The following is a 20,060-nucleotide window of genomic DNA, read 5'->3' on the forward strand; positions in this document are numbered from 1 at the left end:
GGATGTAAAACTGAAATCATTTGAGATATGCTAAATGGTTTTATAGAGAGGAGATGGCTCACATGAAAACATGTCAGCTATAGCCAGTTAGTTGCTCCCAAACAGACCATTTTAAGATTTCATGAATTTATTAATTTTTACATCACAAAACTGTATAGTTGAGTATTTGTTAAGAATATCTGATCTGTAACAATCAATTTTAGGGTGGAAGTGCTTTGTAATATAAACACAGAAATTGGTGCACCCAAAATATTTCAATGGGATACAATAATTCATATGAATTTTTATTTGCATATTATAAAAAAGCCATTTCATGAATTTCCAAGGTATGTTATAAAAAGAGAAACACTATACAAATGCATACCATTTACTTAAAAAATAAAATAAAATAATAATAGAAACCAACTTAATATTGAAATTTCCATTTACAGTAGTTTAAACAGCTAATTTTACTATAAAGCATGTTTCATAGTTATTCTTTTCATAAAGTATATAAGCTGGTCCTATAAAGTAAATGGAGTGTTTTGAAATTTAGAAAATGAAGCCAAATATAAAAAGCAAACAGCCTATTATGACTAGTAATATACAGCTATAATGACATCTAAAAGAAATACTGTATTAAGAAATGTGATTTTCTTTAGCAAAAATCTATGAAATAATATTTCCAACATTTTATATTTTATGAAATCTCTTCATGTGTTTAATACAAAAACTGCAGTGCAATAATAACAATACAGCACTCATGAGACTATGGAGAATATATATATATATATATATATATATGTGAAATCTCTTCATATGTTTAATACAAAAGCTGCACTGCAATAATAATAATATTAAATTATACCTATAAAATATAATAACATAATCAAAAGCATTGCTTTAAACATTCCAATTACATAACTGCCATATAATCGTTAATTTCGGCAGGAGTCAGTCTCCGAAAACCTTGTTCAGAGGTGCACGTAGCAACTTCAATATTATTTTCCGTCATTGTTCCTTCAAATCCTTCTCTCAGGGCAAAAATAGCAAGGTGAATTGCATCTTGCAATTCTATATCACTGGTATATCTTTTTTCAAGGAATGTTTTAGTATTCACTTCATCTTTTCCCATTACTGCGGCGTTCCAAGGAAAGTAGGCGCCCGACGGATCACACTGAAAAAGCTTAGGATTTCCATTGGCATCAAATCCTGCTAAAAGAACAGAAACACCAAACGGGCGAACGCCTCCAGTCTGAGTAAATTCCTGCATAACATAAGCAATCTTTTCTGTTAACTGATTTACAGGAATTAATTCATTGTGCAATGTATGATATGATTGGGCTAATTTCCGTGCCCTTCTTGCCAGCAATCTGAAGTCAGGACCAATACCGCTATATGTCATTCCTGCATTTTTTGTTATCATTACGATTTTATTAACGCTTTCCTCTTCCTGAAGGATTGACTTATGTTTCTTCTCAGCAGCTAGCACAACTCCATTATATGCTTTGATTCCAACTGACTTCGAACCTGCAACCACAGCGGCTAGAGCATATTCAATCTGCATTAATTTTCCAGTAGGACTAAATGTTGTTAAAGAAAACTTGTAACGCTCACTGGACATGTTTTCGTTAAATAAATTCTACCTGTCAAATAACAAACACCTAACGAAGAACCTCTTGCTTTCCAAGATCGTCTAGAGTTATGTTTACTGAAGGGAAGATACAAGCAACGCTACCTTGTCATTGTTTCATATCCGTATAATTATTATAATTAAAACTTCTTATTTAATCAAGAGAGTAAGTGCTGATGAGGCAAATCAATTGTATCAATTTAAAGTCGAGAATGGCAATGGTTGTGATAGTAGTTCTGAAAGTATTTACTTAGTGTGAAGCGGAGGTTATGGGGAAATATGCTACAAGCCTGGGAATGAAATAGAAATGTTCAAGCAAATTGCTTTAGCTATTACAAAAAGTTTAACATAAAATAAGGAGAAAGAAATAGTATATGAGGGAGTAAAGAAAGGGAATTTCTTAAGTTCTTATGCGATCCCTATCTTATATAGTTGTGATTGATGGAGCAAGGGGGTTAAGGATATTAGTATAGCATGAGACTATGAACAAGGTATCAAAAGTGACAGCAATTGAGCGAGTATCATCATACAGTCCTGATCTGGACGGTGCGAAGATATATATATATATATATATATATATATATATATATATATATATATATATATATATATATATATATATATATATATATATATATATATATATATATATATATATATATATATATATATATATATATATATATATGGGGGGGGGGACTGGATAGTAGAAGATTATGAAAGGTCGAAAATCAACTTGAACCAGTACAGTTGGAAAGGGAACTTGAAGGAAAATAGATTAATATTTCGTGGGAAATAGTTAAGAAATATTTGATGATAGCAATAACAGACTAGGTACATCTAGAAAATTAGCAGATATACAGTCAGAATAAGAATGGAGAAATTCTATGGAAGGAAACTAGCAGAACTGGCTAAGGACAACTCTGTTTTGTAGTAACCAAGAGAAAGAATAACTATGAGAGAATTATTTTGTTGGGTGGAACTGATTTATGTAAGTGTAAACAAGGCAAAAGTTATTATTATTATTATTATTATTATTATTATTATTATTACAGGACACCTCCAAGGAGTCGATGGACTCATCATGCCACTGCGCTACAACTCACCGTCTCCCTCAGGAAACCATACAACTACACAACACTACTAACATCAACAAACAGCATCATCTACCGCCCACCACTAGTACAGTAACCAGCAAATTAATCCGAATAAACCGAAGTTTCGTCAAGTTTTTAGTTTTAGTTTCATTTTTGTTTTAGCTCACAATAATTTTATTATTGGTTTCGATTTACTATTTTCGGTTTTGGTTTTAGTTCACTATTTTGGTTAAGTGTGGTGCATGTTTTAACTGTTTTCTCTTCGATGTTTACTAATAATGCTACGCGTTTTTAATAGTGTAAACAAGTTTGATAGTCATAGCGTTTTATTCATTTTGTATAGCTATAAAATGGATACATCCCAAGGAAGCGTTCAAAAATATGTACTCTTTCTCACCACACATCCAAGACTGAAAGACAAATTGCTAATGAGTGTGGTGTTGGTTGGGTATTGTTAATATCATTTTAAAGACTTTTAGGGAGACAGCTACCTTTTCTCTTAACTGAAAAGGAAAATATGGGCGAAAAACGAACCCATGATTTTCTGCTGTAGGATCAAATAAAGACTTGGATTAATGTTTCTCACATGACAGTCCGTCAAAGATTGTTGAAAGCAGGTTGGACTGCCCACAGACCAAAAGAGAGAAACAACTGTTGATGAAGGCCATGGAGTGAAAGATGCTCCAGTGGACAAACATCTAGAAAGATTAGACTTTTGAGAAGTGGAAAAAGGTCATATTCTGAGATAAGAGCCATTGTACAAGGAAAGCGAGTACCCTAAGTTCGCAAATTATCGCCATGAAGACTTCTCCCACCAACCCACCCACCTTCAACACGCTCCTAAACACCCAGCTAAGAAGATGTGCTGAGGTTATTTTACACGTGAGAGTTCAGTAACACTTGTGCCTGTTGACGGTATGATGAAAAGTGACTAAATGCATAAAACTATTGTTGAAAACAGTGGTCCCACATCTAGAAAGACAACAAAGTCATCTTCTATCAGGCTCTCGCTCCATGCCACACTTCAAAAAAAGTGAAAGAGTTCCTCAAAAATCACATTATCTAATTGCTTCAGTGGCCAGGTAACTCTCTTGTCATTAACTCACTAGAAAATTCGTGGGCCATAGTGATAAAGAGATTTGGAGCATTAAATTGTGATATAAAGGATAACTTAACTTAATACAATCCATTATAAAAGTATAATTTCAAGATGCAGAAATAAAAAAATGGGTTTTGCGTTGGTAGAGTCTATGCCTAAGCTAATTAACGAACTTATTAAGAACAGAGGGGCACATATAAAAAAAGTAGAAACTTATTTTCTTGCGAAATTCTTTAAAATGTGAGTGTTCGGATTAATATTTTCGCTACTGTATGTATTATCTATCAATTTGTGTGTGTGTGTGTGTGTGTGTGTGTGTGTGTGTGTGTGTGTGTGTGTGTGTGTGTGTGTGTGTGTGTGTGTGTGTGTGTGTGTGTGTGTGTGTGTGTGTGTGTGTGTGTGTGTGTGTGTGTGTGTGTGTGTGTGTGTGTGTGTGTGTGTGTGTGTGTGTGTGTGTGTGTGTTCGATTTGCCGATTTGCTAGTATGCAGGATGAAAAATCCGAGTTTCTGGGAATAAAAACCCTGCTACCTCCGTATGTTGATTATTTTGTTGAAGCTTTATTCTAGAATTAATACTATTTTAAAACAGTGTTTCCCAACTTGTGGTAAGCATACCATCAAGCGTACGCAAAATGTATTTAAAGCGCATGTTAGAGAACATTTTTTAAACATTTTAATTACTTTTTTAATTTATATTTTTCTCGCCGCATCGTTGCAGATAAGTGCAGCTGTATTCTATAATTAATTTTCAATAACTAAAAAAAAAAAAAAAACCTTAAACAAAGTTTAAAACAAAATGCATGTCTTTTCGTGTACCAAGTAACCTCCATTAGGACAGAGTGATACGAACTGTTTGTATTAAAATTTTAAATTAAAATTGCTTGAAAGATCTAGTAGGAACTCTCGGCTCAATTTCATTTGTCTTGTTGAATTTTTTTATCATTGAAAATTTAAATTTCATAATTATATATATATATATATATATATATATATATAACCTCCTTACTTCTATATATCAGTGTTCCCTTAATTGCCAGAATGTGTTGTACCATCCTCACACCTGATTCATCATCGCTTCCGCCTCTTCTACGAATTCAATAAAATGTATACTCCACATCCCATGTTTGCTCTCATATTTTGAAACCTTTGCAACACTGAACCATTAAACCCGCTCATTTATCCATTCATCCGCTCTATTCAAATCTTCCTGTAATACTACATTTTCTCTACTCCTTATAATTGTTCCCAGTTTTGCATAATCTGGCAAGTGATTACTATTCAAATTTTTCCCGATATCATTAGAATACAAGTTAAACAACAATTCCAAAAGGCTGTTGGGTCACATCGCCAGTGACTTTCCTCTTCTGGATATCATTCTCCATAAGCATTCTCCATAAGGCATCTTTGTAAGATCTAAATCTACTACTCTGTATGCATCACCTTATCCAATGCATTTGTCATTTTATTATGGTAATTAAGTGGATCGCGAAAACACAATCTCCGTTTAGCAAATTCATGCTGTACACCACAGAGAAAGAATGCCGATGTTCTCAACACAATTCTGAATTTTAGTCCTCACCAACCTCTTTAACACGTTAATAATAACTCTAATCACGCAGAGTAGCCTATAATCCGAAACATTAGTCTTGTTTCTTCCCATATGAAGTGCAATAATTTTGTTCTCTTTCCATTCCTTTAGAACTTGGCCAGTGTAAGACTCATCTTAAAAAATGCTTGAAATCTGTTTTTAGCTCTCTGGAATATTCCTTCAAAATATCCGGTAATATATGATCAAGCCCTACAGTTTTATTTACACCACGTTTACTCAATTCATCATACATCCCTGCTTATTCACCTTCAGTACCTCCTCCTTCCTCCCCACTGTACAATGTCACACTGAGAGGATAAAATGCCTTTATAAATTGCTTATTTAATATCTGAACTATATCCATCGATATTGTTATCATTCCATCATTTTCACCAACTAATATCATCCGTTAATGTTCATATTTTCTTCTACTATATTCCTTCTTTCAAATGATGTGGCCTCTACATTCTATATAGAAACCACATGCGAAAGTATCCCTCTAATTTATTTATTCTTATTATTTTTTGCTTCATTTGCTAACTCCTGGTTATAGTGCAGTTTTGCTACCCATACCACGAGTCCCTTTCTATGGCTACTCATGCAGTTGTTTATCACCACTCATCTATTACTTCCTTAATGCCTTCTTCCAGATTGCATGCCTCATGTCACCTATCTTATTTGCCCTCTTGACCTTTGGAAAACATTCGGACTTTGCCTCCACCAGACAGTTCCAATTTCTCATTCCGTGATATAGTTGCAAGAAATCTCCTGAGTGAGTTTCTCATGGCTTCTTTATATTTCCACATATATCCCTTTCTCAGAAAAGTTCTCACGTATCTGGCCTCTTGTCAATTTTATGTCTTGAATCACTTTCTCGCTGCATTTCACGCCCGCTGTTTTACTAGCTGTCCATCTCTCATTAGTTTAATGAGAGCTTTGCTTCTGTATAGATCACAGAGCAGCGAACAGAAAGCAAGTGTTCCATTTCATAAGTGCAAAAGAAAAAAACACACACACAAAAAAAAATCTGGTGTGTATTTAATACAAACCAGTTTGAATATCCTGAAGTGGCTTCTATGGTTTTAAAGAGATTGATTAGGAATAGGATACAGCACTGGGCAGACGAGAAGAAAATTCTGTGTGTTAAAACAAAGTTTACTTTCAGTAATCTAGTTAGTGGCGAATGAGTGAGGGTTTCAGAAATTGATATTTCTGGATTTTAAGAAGGCATGTGACAGATTACAACACAATAGAGTGGTGTATAAGTTACAGCAAATGGATTAGTATAATCGTTCAGGTGACTTGGGCTGTTGTACAGAGGGCTGATTCTTTTATAAATATGAAATACGCATAGAAATATTGCATCTCTAGGAGGAGGAGGAGGAAAGTAACAATTGAGCCTCACAAGGCTCAATTGTTACTCTCCTATTCGGGGATGAGAGCTGTTAAATCTGCATGCTAATAGTATTTCCAATGGCTTAATATCGATATACATGTAAGCGTGACCTTTTTAACTCCGAAATGCAACATTGTGTACCGTATTGAGTGGCGCACTTAGGATTTAATCTTGGGGGGAGGGCGAGTTGAGTAGACGATTTGAGAATACACAGTACGCATTGTTTACGACCTATGACTGAGCATCTCCAGTGATCGCCAATACATGATACCCGTGATCTCCTCTGGCCAGGCTCGGGCAAACGAAGTAGCGCTCGGTCCAACCGAGCGCTACTTCGTTCGCCTTGTGTTCACAGCGGCCGTGATCCCCGAGATCTATAGGGTATTTGGGGGGGGGGGGGAATTAGTTCCCCTGGGTGAGCCACTGACCGTATTAGTATTGCATTGTATTGTATTGTATTTGGTGGAAGCAAGAGATCTGCTGATAATAGTGAATAGGTAGATGAATTTCAAAGAACGTGTTGCAAAAGTGATGAAAAGGTTAAAAAATGTTGTTATAATAAGAAAACTGAAGTAAAAAAAAGGTAGACGTGGTAATTTTAATTTCACTGTCAAAGCTTTCATTAGATTACACTATGTACAGATTTGTTCTCTTGTCAAAGGTTTGTAGATGAATAACAAAGATAGTATTAGGTTTGTGAAATATTGGTTATCACGATAGACTGAGTGAATGTAATTTACAGACCTTGGTGAATAAGCAGAAGAAGGGTGTTATATGATTGATGCAAATAAACTGTTTGGAGGAACTTACCAGATGTGTACCTAAGATATGCCAGCCTGGTTGGTCGAGTGGTTAATGTATCCGCTCTCTAGCCAAAAGGCTGCGGATTCGAATCACGCCTTGGGCGAGATTCGAACGGAGATTCGTCGGATATTTGTGATTGTCTGTGAAAATACTAGTGGTGGTGGGCAGTAGATGGCGTTGGTGTAGATGATTTGGGTTCACTGTAGTTGGTGGTAGAGACGGAGAGTTGTAGACGCCCTCCCTCGATGAATCTTTGGACTCCTTGGAAGTGTCACCTAATAATGATATTTTCAAAGCTGAACGAATAGGTACAAGAAGCCGTGCCGGGAAATTGTACAATGTGCATGAGAGTATGGCTTTTTTTTTGTTTGTTTGTTTCGTTTTTGTATGGAGAGTAGTGGATAAAATGAAATGTGTTCTCGAAATTAATTTAAGGCAAGGTATAACAGTTATTGTTCATGTTAGGCCTCTTCTCTCTCTCTCTCTCTCTCTTTTTTTTTTTTTAAATTTACTCCCAAAAGAAGTAGGTCGAACTCCTGCATATCCTATTTTAGATTCATTATTGGATAACGGTGCGAAGTAATTAAACATTTAATTCTCTATGCAACAACTTTACAGTTTTAGTATCTCCGTTCCTCTAAGTGCGCTCATAGAGCTCAGCAGAGATTAAGATCCAGTTTTCTAATATTGTGGAGAATGTATGATAAGAATGGAAAGATTTGCGTACTTCATGTATTTTGATGATTTTTCATGTATTTTAGAAGTTCTTAATTTCTAATCTTTATATTTTATGTAGCTCTCTCCCACTGTGGATATATCTGTAACCTTAGTAGATTCCTGCTATTGGGAAGCTAAGAATTTTGATTGATTTTATATATCGTTTTGTATTTTTATTCATTTTTGGCTAATTCCAGAAATCCTGCTCTAGAAACGAAACATGGAAATCTTTAAAGCCACTTCCAGTCCCCAATAAGCAGTGTGATGGTCTCGCTCCGAGCCATGAAGTTCATCGTCAACCTAAAGATGATCACAGCCATCCATACCAGCGGTGGGATTCCAACCCACAGCAGGTACATTTGATGCATATAAATTGTTACATTCATATTATCTGATAAATCAAATTTTTATTCACAATTATATTATTTTAAGTTTCTAACTCATAGGTTTATCCCTTTATATATTTTTGAATCTTCACTTTTATAATGACTTTTGCTCTATTACAAGTCCGGTTAAAAATAAATAATTAAATAAATAAAACTAATTTTACAAGATTCAAGGAAATCATTATCTGTTTTCTTTCTGCCCTTTAAGGAATGTTCGGTATGCCGAATATTAATATATCTTACATTTTAATTTGTTGTAAAAGAATTATTAAATTTTAATAATGGGAATGATCTGAGGAAAAATACTCAGTTGTTTGCCGATGATGTACTCGTAGAATAATTCTTAATAAAGATGGTGTACAGATCCTGCAGGATTTAACTGATAATATGGGGAAAAGAAAACTGCTGAAAATTTCATGCGGCAAAGTATAAGGTTATGAATTTTGGAATGAAAAAGATGGCCAACTGTGTACTCTACTGAACTGCAGGAAATCAATCAGGCTAGGAATTTGGACGTGCTAGCGAACTGTTAAAGTTCAGAGTTCATAATGCAAAAGTAGCTAAAATAGTTCATTGGATTGCCTGTTATTGTAGAACACGAATAAGCAGAAATAAGGAGGTAATTATACAGCTTTAGAAGGCCATGATATGACCCCATCTAGAATATTGTGCACAGATATGGCCATCTGGATTTCTTGAGGATTTGGAAGAGGTGGAGATGATTCAGAGGGGAGTGACCAATATGGTGGAAAGTCTACGCAATATCTCTTATGAGGTTAGATTGAAGATTTTTAGGTTACAGAAATTGTTTGATAGGCCCCAAGGGAATGGATATGATAGAGATATAATTTACGTAATGATTATCATGGGTGAAAAAATTATAGAAAACTTTTATTATTATATATATTTTAAAATTATATTATTAATTTTTATTTTTAATATTATATTCAGTATTATATTATATTATTTTAGTATTATATTATATTATATTCAGCACCGAATAACATGCGGCTGGATGAACTGGAGGAAGAAGCGGGGTCCTGTGCGACAAGAGAGTGAGTTGTAAGAGGAAAGGAAAACTGTATAAGATGGTGGTGAGGCCAGCGATGCTTCATGGCGCGGAGACGTGACCTATAACAAAGGCACAGGAGAGGAAGATGGAGATAGCGGAGATGCGGATGTTGAGATGGATGAGTGGTGTGACAAAGAAGGACATGATAAGGAATGACTACATCAGAGAGACGGTTAAGGTGGGACCAATTGGCAAGAAGATACAAGAAAGTAGGCTCAGATGGTTCGGACACGTAGAGAGGAAGGGTGAGGAGTATGTTGGTAAACGAGTGGAGTATATGGAGTTGGAGGGAAGGAGGAAAAGAGGCAGGCCCAAGCTCAGGTGGAGGGATAAGGTGACAGAGGATCTTAAGGAGAAAGGATGGAGTCCGAAGGACGCCCTGGACCGGAGAACTTGGAAGAGGAAGGTTAAAGATCGGTGCGCAGACCCCGTTTAACATGGGATAAGGCATAGTGAAAGAAGAAGAAGATTTTTAGTATTATATTATTATGAGAAAATATTTCAGTAGAGTTACTGGTGTAGGAAAAATTACACTAGAAACTGAGTAGAAGTGTAGTTAGGAAAGATCTAAGGAGTACATTTTTTTTTTTTTTTTTTTTTTTGCTTGGAGAGTGGTGAACGATTGGGATGTAATGCCTGAGTCAGCTTATTCATAAATGAGCTAATTGATTGATTTGATTTTTTTATGGCGCAAACACATCAAAGGTCATACTTCGCCAGGACACAGGTTACAACAGTACATATGGTAATTGGTTAGTAGGATAATCACAAACATCCATGCCCTTGGCAGATTCGAAACTCTGGAGAGGGGATACGCTAACCACTCGGCCAACCAGGCCGACTGAACCAGTTCAAAGCGAAGTATGACAGTTAGTGTGCAAAAGTAGCCGCTGGTTGGCTGTGTTGGGAGAGCTCGATATCAAGCTAAGCTTTGATAATCAAATATCATCATTATCACATTATCTGTTAGAACTAAAACCGTGAACTAGAACTAAAACAATGAAAAACGAAAAGAGAATCGCGACTTAAAGCTTCGTATTCCTATTCATAAATTATGAAACCCTGTTAATCTAGTTTAAAGAAATAAACTTTTTAGAGTTATTAGTAAAACCATAATTAGCAAAACCAGTTGGCGGCATATTTGAACATACGATATCGATTTCGAATAGACATTTGGGCCTAAAGATTTTTATACTTCTTTGGGAAATAAAATGCATTGGAGGATTTATTTATTTTATTTATTTTTATAACTATTGAAGGGATAAAAAATAAAAGTGTAAGGCGCTTGTTTCCAATCTCTGTTTTCTTTTTTTTTTTTTTTATTTACACTCGTACATCCATGAAATACATTGCTTGACAAAATTAACACAACAAAATGTCTCGCATGAATATTTAAATTTTTAACAGTATCTTAAGGTGGATATTTTATAAAATAGGAATTCTGGTATGTGAATTCCGATTATCCAATAAAAATTTAACTGCCATTCAACAGGTCTGCACACGATTATTCATGCCTATGAAAACAAAGGTGAAGTGGAGCCTGCTCTGGTGGAAAAATTGAATTTATGGTCACATAATCTTATAGACCACCCTTATATCGAGTATAGTCCAGCGCTCTCAAGCTTCTTTAGCCATTAGAGGAGATCATATGCTATACTGATGTTTTGTGATGCTAATTTCAAGCGTATTGTAAATATGCACGAAAACCAAGCCAATGGAGATCCTGCGGATGTCTTAAATTGACTGGCAGTATGAACGAAAGTGAACAGCTCCTAGTTTGATGTGGTCAAGTGTAAGGTGATTCACTTTGGAAGAAGAGATCACAAGCTACGTAGTATATTGATGGAAATAACTGTAGGAAACTGATGAGTTCAGAGACTTAAGCATGATTGTGGACATGTAATTGAAGTTCAGAGGACATATTGGAAAGGTAGCCAAAAACAGCACATCAGATTACGTGGTTGTTGAAGAACACACTGACAAGCAAGGAGGGGCGGGAGTATTGTTTGCGTTAAAAAAGGCCAGGACAAGTCTAGGCTACTACGTACAAATCTGGACACCTGGGTTTCATGATGATGAAGAAGTGGTGGATGGGATCCATAGGCGAGTGACAGAGATTGTGGAAGATCTTTGTATTGTTACCTATGATATTAGATTGAAAATCTTCAAAAAATACTTGATACATGAAAAAGAGGAGACATGATAGAAGCAAATAAGTTATTAAAGGTTTTTAGAGAATTGACACTGAAGACTTTTTGAGTATATAACAGGAAGGGAAAGAACGAGGGGTTACCGATTAAAATTGTGTAAGAGTGTGGCTAGCAAAAGTGTTAGGGCTATGTATTTTGATTGGAGGGTGATGAATGGATGGGTGGAATGGGTTGTTAGAGGTGGCTGTGAGTACTTCGTCAGTGAATGAGTTTAGGAAGGAGTATGACAGGTATTGTGTGAATAATGGATTTCTCGTGATGAGTCTTCTGACTCCATGGAGATACCTATATAATAATATACAGCTAATAATAATTAGTAATAATAATTATTATTACAAATAATAAATTAATAATAATAATTTCTTTGTTATTTTATTATACACCACCCTACCCAATTTTGACCAGCTTCATTCTCAAATTACAACAGTTACACCATATTTTCTAAGTGATTTTTCCATTTTGTCGAACAGTGCATTAAAAGAATAGCAAAGCAAATAGGATAGTTGGTTGGTTGGTTCATGGTTTATTGGTGCAAGAATAGCAAAGGTCATACTGAACCATTCCATAGCAAAACTTACAGCAATACACCAGATCAAAGGTTACAGCAATGCATAAACAAAGACAGACTAGTAAACAATATGCACGTACGAAAATGAAGCCAAAGCAAATCAGTATATACATAGAGATAAAATTACAGCAAAGGTTACAGCAGTACATAGATAATCAAAGAGAAATGAGTAAACAATATACGTTCAAAAAAAAAAGCAATGCAGTATCTACGTATAAACAAGCAAATAAGTTAGGATTGTATTAAAATGAAATTACAAACTAAATATGTTATTGAAGAAACAAAGAAAAGGAATATGGCCATAAATATAAATAAAACTAAAACAATGATCATATCTAGAAACCAACAGAAACACATAATAAAAATAGAGAATCACCAAGTGGAACAAGTCCAATCCTTTAAATACTTGGGATCATGTATACAAGAAGATGGTAGACTAGACACAGAAATTAACAACAGGATAAGAGGGGGAACAAAGCTATTCTATGCAATGAAAGGCCCACTCCTAGATAAGAAAGACGTCACCCAAAATACCAAAATGGCAGTGTACCGTTCAGTGTTTCTACCAACATTAACATACAGTTGTGAATCTTGGTGTTTAACAACAGGAAACACAAATAAACTACAAACAATTGAAATGAAATATCTCAGGAAAGTGGCACAAAAAACAAGACTAGACCGAATAAGAAATCAAACCATAAGAGACAGCCTTCAAGTTGCACCTCTGAATCAATTCATCACACAAGCCCAAATGAGATGGTTTGGACATCTCAATCGAATGGAAGAAGGAAGAATAGCAAAAACTGTATACGAAAGCCAGAAAATAGGAAAAAGATGCATAGGCAGACCCAGGAAAGGTTGGCAAAAGGAAATTAAAGAAAAAATTGGAAAAGAAGGGAATTAACTGGAAAGAAGCAAAACAACAAACCTTGGACAGGACGGCATGGAAATCTCTTTGGCAAAATCTCGACGCTTAAAAGCATAAGAGATCATAGACGAAGAAGAAGAAGAAGAAGAAGATATGTTATTGAATTTAGTGTTGATGTAGAAATATTGATTTCTAATAAGATGATAAATTTAGTTAGCACTGCACAATCTAGCCTTTTGTTGATGATATGTTATGAGAACAATTTCTAATAGAACAAAGATTTTGGCATTTAACAGAATAAAGTCAATAAAACGCAAAATAGTTGTATATAATGTTTTGTATAATAATATCAAATACTCAAATTATTTTTTTTTATATAAATCCCCCCAAGAAGCTACATTAGCAACGTAGATCCTCTTATGATGGACGGAATCCTATCCACGGATTGGGAATAACAATGGCGAAATCTTTTGGTTCTGAAATTTTGGCCCACAGTGGGAATATCTGAAATGAGCAGTTTTGACTGTTTGATTAGAGAAGTAGCTACTAGGTGAAGGACGCGGACTCGCTTGTTATTATTGTGGTGGTAATGAGTGCTTGTTCCAGTAACCGCAGGTTTTTTTTTTTTTTTTTGCTGTTGTTGTTTTGGATATACCAGATTACGATGGAGAAGAATAAGTAGAGGCAATGCAACAATAACATAGGATGTTACGTGTGGAGCTTCATGAAAAAGACCACGTATAGTCTGTAGATCAGGGTTCTTTCCACGCCATTTAACTCTTGCTTACCCACGAATTTCAACCTTTCATGTGCGAGATTATCATACAAAACTTAGACTTGTAATGTTAGAGCAATGATTAGCACATCATTTTCTGAGATTCTGAAGGTACCCTTCTTTGGCATGTTTTTTTATTTATTTATTTATTTATTTATTTATTTATTTATTTATGCAGGTGGCAGTGACCACTGCATAGTACTCTTCCTTATTCCTTCAGCATCATCTATGAAATAAACTGTGTTGCAAGTTTGATGAACAAAGTAACCCTTATGCCTCACGAAGAGAACCTAAGATCTCAACCTATATATGAATCAATGGAACTGAGAAACACGGAAACAACTACGTAATTTCTTGATATGTCTTCTTCTTCACTACAAACTGGAATTTTATACGCCGGTAGAATAGTCTCTAATGAATATTCAGAAACAGTACTCTGCATTTAATTTTCCGGATTACCACAAGTTAGGCAAACAATACCCAGATAACCACTGATTATATTGTAGGAATATAAATTATAATTATGTTAAGCAAAAAAGAAGCAAGATAAAAATTATTGTGTCGTCAAAAGATTATCATTATAAAATATTAATATATGTTTAGAAGATTTCTGAAATATTTTTCAAGAATGCTAAAATACTTATGACAATAGTGATACTTACCAAGTTCGAAGACTACAGTTAAGAACTTCATAATGGTGAATTTCAGTCTATAATAATAAAAATAAAAGAGTATCTGACTTGGAAAAAGGTATTTGATTACATATTCAGGCTCATTACTAAAAACATAATAAACATCGTTAAAAATAGTACGTATGAAATTATACCACTCAAATATTGTAATATAAGATTATGACAGTTCAATTAGCTATACATTAGTATTGTACGTCCACACTTCATAGAACCGAGCTTGGCAATGTGCCAAGATTAGTCAATTCATGCGGAAGGGGAGAAAGAAATAAAGATTGTACGAATTGGTCACCAACATGCGAAATCACATACGTAAATTTTCCAACTATTGTACAGTTGGAAAATTCACGTATAAAGCATGTGATGCTATACTACTTATATAACTATAAGTAATATAGTTACCACTTTAAGAACTAGAATTTTCATAAAAGAAAATTTAATTTTACCACGTATAATAATAAACACTCATCCCACGAAACGCATTTATTTACCCTATTATCGGAATGGATTCTCCATCTTCTGACATGCGCAGAAGTGTCGAAAGGTGTCGCATCTGTGGGCGTACAGTAAATATGGCTAATAGTATGATAAATGTGTAGAACGAAAAGGAAGATAATCCAACATGACACTTCTAAATTAATTGACCACTTATTCAGTAACTGCGGATAATCAGTATTGATAACTGTAAGTTAGTTATGGATAATGATCATATCAGGTTTCTAGCATAAACATATGATATTTTTGCATATGGCAAATAATATGCAAAAATAATATGACACCATGAACAAGGTTCACAATATCTTAGCTCGCATTGCTTCAAGGGCTTTCCTTAATTTTTTATGTATTATATTTGATTTCACTGGACAAAACATTTAGGCCCACGTTTTATATTTCCTCAATATATAGATCCCACGTAGAACGATAGGACCCTTTATAAGAGTTCTTCAGCTGAAGATGAGTTAACCAGTTTCAGATAGAGGTGACTAGGATTTGCTTAAAAACAAACAAACGATTCTATCTGTTAATGAATTCGATTATAAATTTTTATTATAAATTATATTCGTCTGTTTTACAAGATTCTTTATACGTCTAAAACAGAGTTTCTACTGTTTCTCAAGAATGGAAAGATGGGAAAAAATATGATTTTTATTCTTCAGATCTCTGAAAATTGAAAGTGTTATCGGATTCATTTATTAATAATCCCAATGCAATTGGGATTAATAAATGATTCCAATAAATTAAATAAATAAATAAATGATTAATAAAGAATGGGAGAAACTTTGTATAATTTTCTTTGATTAATTAAATATTTGACATCTTCAATAAGCATTAATGCCTTTCATGCAAAATGGAGATCAACGGGAACGGAAGATGTGACTTATGAAGAAAGGTAGAGAATTATGAATTGCAATTATGAGAGAATCATTTTTCATGAAGAGATTATGTTGATTTGCCAGTCGATGAATAAATGGAATGGCATGAAAAATGATACAAGGCAAAAGTACAAGAGGCCATGATTTTAAAAACCATATCATTAACAGATTGGAATTAAGGAAATATAATTTCAGTTAAAGACAATACCTCAAGAGAGAAATGGAGAGAGAGAGAGAGACGGTATAGTAGTTTGGCGGAGGCCTCGATTCACAAGAAGATATCTCTAAAATATTATTATTATTTTATTTATTTATTTATAAGAATTAATTATTTGCAATAACTGACTTAATTTTTATCGGAAGGAGGGACTTGAATTTTTCAATGAAGTTTCACTTCGCTCAGACCCTTGTAAAGGGATTGTATACTACACAATAAGTAACAGACGTTTAATATACAAGATAGTACAGCTACATAAATTATGAGTATAGAAAGGGTAATCATATTAATAAAACAGTGAGGGATTTAAGGTCATGTTTCTCCAGTCCAGTGTTTCTTAAAGCCACAGTAGTCGAGTATCACTTTAAGGCACGACCTTATCGGCGTGCCACCGTCCTAGAGGAAGATAACATGGAAAGTTAGGGCTATAGAAAAACGTATTGGATTAATACTTTTATTGAAAAAAAATTGAAAACGTTTAACTTTTATATAAACAAATTATATAATATTAAGAATATAACTGTTTGTGACCAGATACTAGGACAAAGGTGTCAGGTTCAATATTTTCAAGTTTAACACGGATATTACGTAGCAAAAAGCTCTATTAGCAAGTATAAAGAATTCAAACTCGCACTGTGTACGAGATTTTAAAAAATTGCAGAGGGTAATAAGTACGTCAGCTGTTTGTCCGAGTTGGGTTGATATTTCGAATCAGGAATCCATTTGAAAGTATCTCTAAGTGTTTCTCTTCTGACAAGCTACTTGGCAATATTTGAAGACTGATAACAAAAGGGTTTCACAATCATATCTATTTTGCAAGTTTTTTAGATGTTGCTTCATTTATTGCAACACATTCAAATCGATTTCATGAGTAGAATTTAATAACTCATGAAGGATGAAGAAAAGAAAACAAATTCACCGCGATTGTGGCGTTTTATCTCCAGTTTTATCTCCAGTTTTTGGTATTAACTTACCCTGGAAGAATAGACTGATGGGGTTCAAATGATGGAAGCCTTGAGTAGAAACCGTACCAAGAGCGTAAACATGAATATATGTGTTAAGGTCTTTAGGGTTAACTGCCTTTTGGCTTGCTTTCTCTCTACTAATTTACCCTTTAATTTTATTTGGAGGTTGCGTAGCTCAGTTGATATGGACAAGCCACTTGGTTGAAAAGACCCGCCTTTAAAAAAACCCTCTTCTAGGACTTAAGGAATCTTGATCATGTCTTTTCAATCAAATGGTGAACTTAACCGGTCTTATACGAAGGTAGAGGGTTACCCCTCATGGAAACGGTTTTTTATACGGTGAACACAGATATCTACAGACTTAAAATACTTATCCTCAGAGGGATGCAGCATAGAAGTGGCATGCCAACTCCATTAATTCGCCGTGACCTCACATCTGAAGACTCTACCCGAACTAAAGGACAGATGGGTTGAAGAAGAAGAATTATTTATTTGAAATATTTATACATTAGTTTTTTTATAAATTCGAGAAAAACCAAGTAAGATTTACGGATAAGAGTTATGCCTTCTTTTCGGCAACTTATTCCTAACTTAGCTGTTATAAAAAAAAAAATAAAATAAAAATAAAAAAAATCAGCTAACGCAAATAGAGTGGGTTCTACGGTCGATTTTCTTGAGTTTAGGGAACGAAAAATCCTAGTTTCCGGGAGAAAAAAAAAAAAAAACCACTTATCCGTGCCAGAGATCGACTAACTCGGGACCAGTCGAAAAACGGTTTAGAAAAATTCTCCCTAGTTGCCGACTAGATTCAAAACTTCGTCTTCCTTCGGGCGGTGAAGCCACGCAAACGCCACATCCACTGAGCTACACATGATCTTCACTTTAGCTGTTGTATTATCTATCATTTGATGGACAAAAACAGACATTTAGTTGTAGTTGGTGCAGCCAGTACTGTGAAGTGCCGTCCATTCGTTTTGGAAATTTCATGTCTTTTGAATTTTAGTGATTTATTCTTGCCTCTTACCACCTTCCTCTTACCACACTTTGGGAAATGCCCTAGTAGGGCCTCACATCATTTCGAAAGTCCTCGTGAATTTTTTCACGAGGGCTTTCGAAAAAGTTATTGAACCTAATATTTTGTTGTATCTCATTTTCTTCTATAGATAAGAGGTAATTGTATAATAGTCATGCAAATACTCATAACTGATTTGCTTTAGTATCAGATGGATATCCAGCGCGCTGAACGTTGGAAGTACTAAGTTCAATAGAACCTTGTTAGAAGCCGGTTAGTTATTTTCAAAGACATCAAGAGTCATGCTGCGCCAGGACACAGGTTACAGCATGTTAAGTCAAAGCTCAAAAGTATCCCTAACAAGACAAACTTCCTGAGTAACAAGAAATGAGCATATTATTATCGTTAAAAGTTTAGTTTCATGGTCATTATGATATTCTACAATAATATGACAGTCAATAAGAAAAAAAGTCAGAGAATCTTATGCTGTAGTGGGGGACACTCCAGATGTTTCTCGCCATTGGCGCCACATAGTCTAGGACTAGAACCATATCTTCTAGTAAGCAGCAGTAACGTTATGGATTTTGCAACATTGATTAAGAAGCTGCTTTTAGCTTAACAGTATATGTTTTTTCATAAATATTATTATTTTAATGGAATACGGATGGGTTTAATAAGTTCAAGTAAGTCTACATGAAAGTGGTTATGGAAGTAAAAATTAAAAGAAAGATACGCCAAAGAATGAACACATATTCTTTAAAATCTTAGCAGGTTGTGGTATTTATTTCGTTATTAATTACGCGATGTTTGTCAATTATTTATTAATAGTATTATATTAGAGCTACATAAAGTATAGTTTTCGCGTAGAAATAACGTTTGGCCTGTTGTGTGATGTAACTACATAAGCATTTATATATATATACACGTATAATGTATGCCAATTTCTATTATTTGCACTTTGAAATGCAGTAATTACTGTGTTAGTTTTCTAACCCTAATAAAAATACAGAGGAACACTGAGAAGCTGTAACTTCAACTAAACTGTGTTTAGCTAACAACACGAATTTTACAAGATTGTAATACTCCACGGATGACGACTTTAGCTAATTGCTCTTCTACCGTTTGAATACCAATTATTTTTTTAAGTAATCTTCAGTTTAAAAAAAATGATAGAAACATCGACTTATGAATTTATGTAAATGCTTACCTGAGTTCCACGATAAAATATTTCCAATTATTCGTACACAACTACAAATGTCCGCTTCTTGATAAAGAACAGCCGCCCTTTTTTTCTCTCACACCTTTTGTATCCAGAGTGGTACACTGACTGTTCGTGAGACACTGAACCGTTATCTTACTCAAACAAGAAGAGACATTCTATGAGTGAACTTCGCCCTGGCATTGTAGTGATATTATTTAAGTGCGTTTTTTTATATCTTTCTTTGTGAGAACGTTTATCCGGAAGCGCAAATCCTCTGGAATATGATACTATTAGCCGACAACATATGTGGTCGACAACAGAAGAATTTACAAGTATAACTGATAATTTTACCAACATTTCTTACTTAATTTTGACTGAAAAAAAAACACTTGAAAATAATAAAAACAGAC

The 20,060-nt window shown here is 34.5% G+C and overlaps 1 protein-coding gene and 1 pseudogene across 1 annotated transcript in view; both read right to left on the bottom strand.

Moving 5' to 3' along the window:
* Positions 1-19,783, bottom strand: part of LOC150093385 (uncharacterized) — a 334,426-nt gene extending 314,643 nt beyond the window's left edge. The window contains exons 1-2 of the mRNA XM_090414082.1: positions 19,657-19,783; positions 14,856-14,902 (exon numbers count right to left, since the gene is read on the bottom strand). Coding sequence (XP_090270208.1) covers positions 14,856-14,886 — 31 coding nt within the window. The 5' untranslated portion in view covers positions 14,887-14,902; positions 19,657-19,783. The remainder of the gene's footprint in view (positions 1-14,855; positions 14,903-19,656) is intronic.
* On the bottom strand, positions 896-1,603 carry LOC150093387 (proteasome subunit alpha type-2 pseudogene; annotated as a pseudogene).
* Positions 19,784-20,060: the final 277 nt, after the last annotated feature.

Source organism: Typopeltis vanoorti, chromosome 24 (assembly GCF_054136105.1).
Source record: "Typopeltis vanoorti isolate ZY-2024b chromosome 24, IOZ_Tvanoo_1.0, whole genome shotgun sequence".
NCBI classification, from domain to species: Eukaryota; Metazoa; Arthropoda; class Arachnida; order Uropygi; family Thelyphonidae; genus Typopeltis; species Typopeltis vanoorti.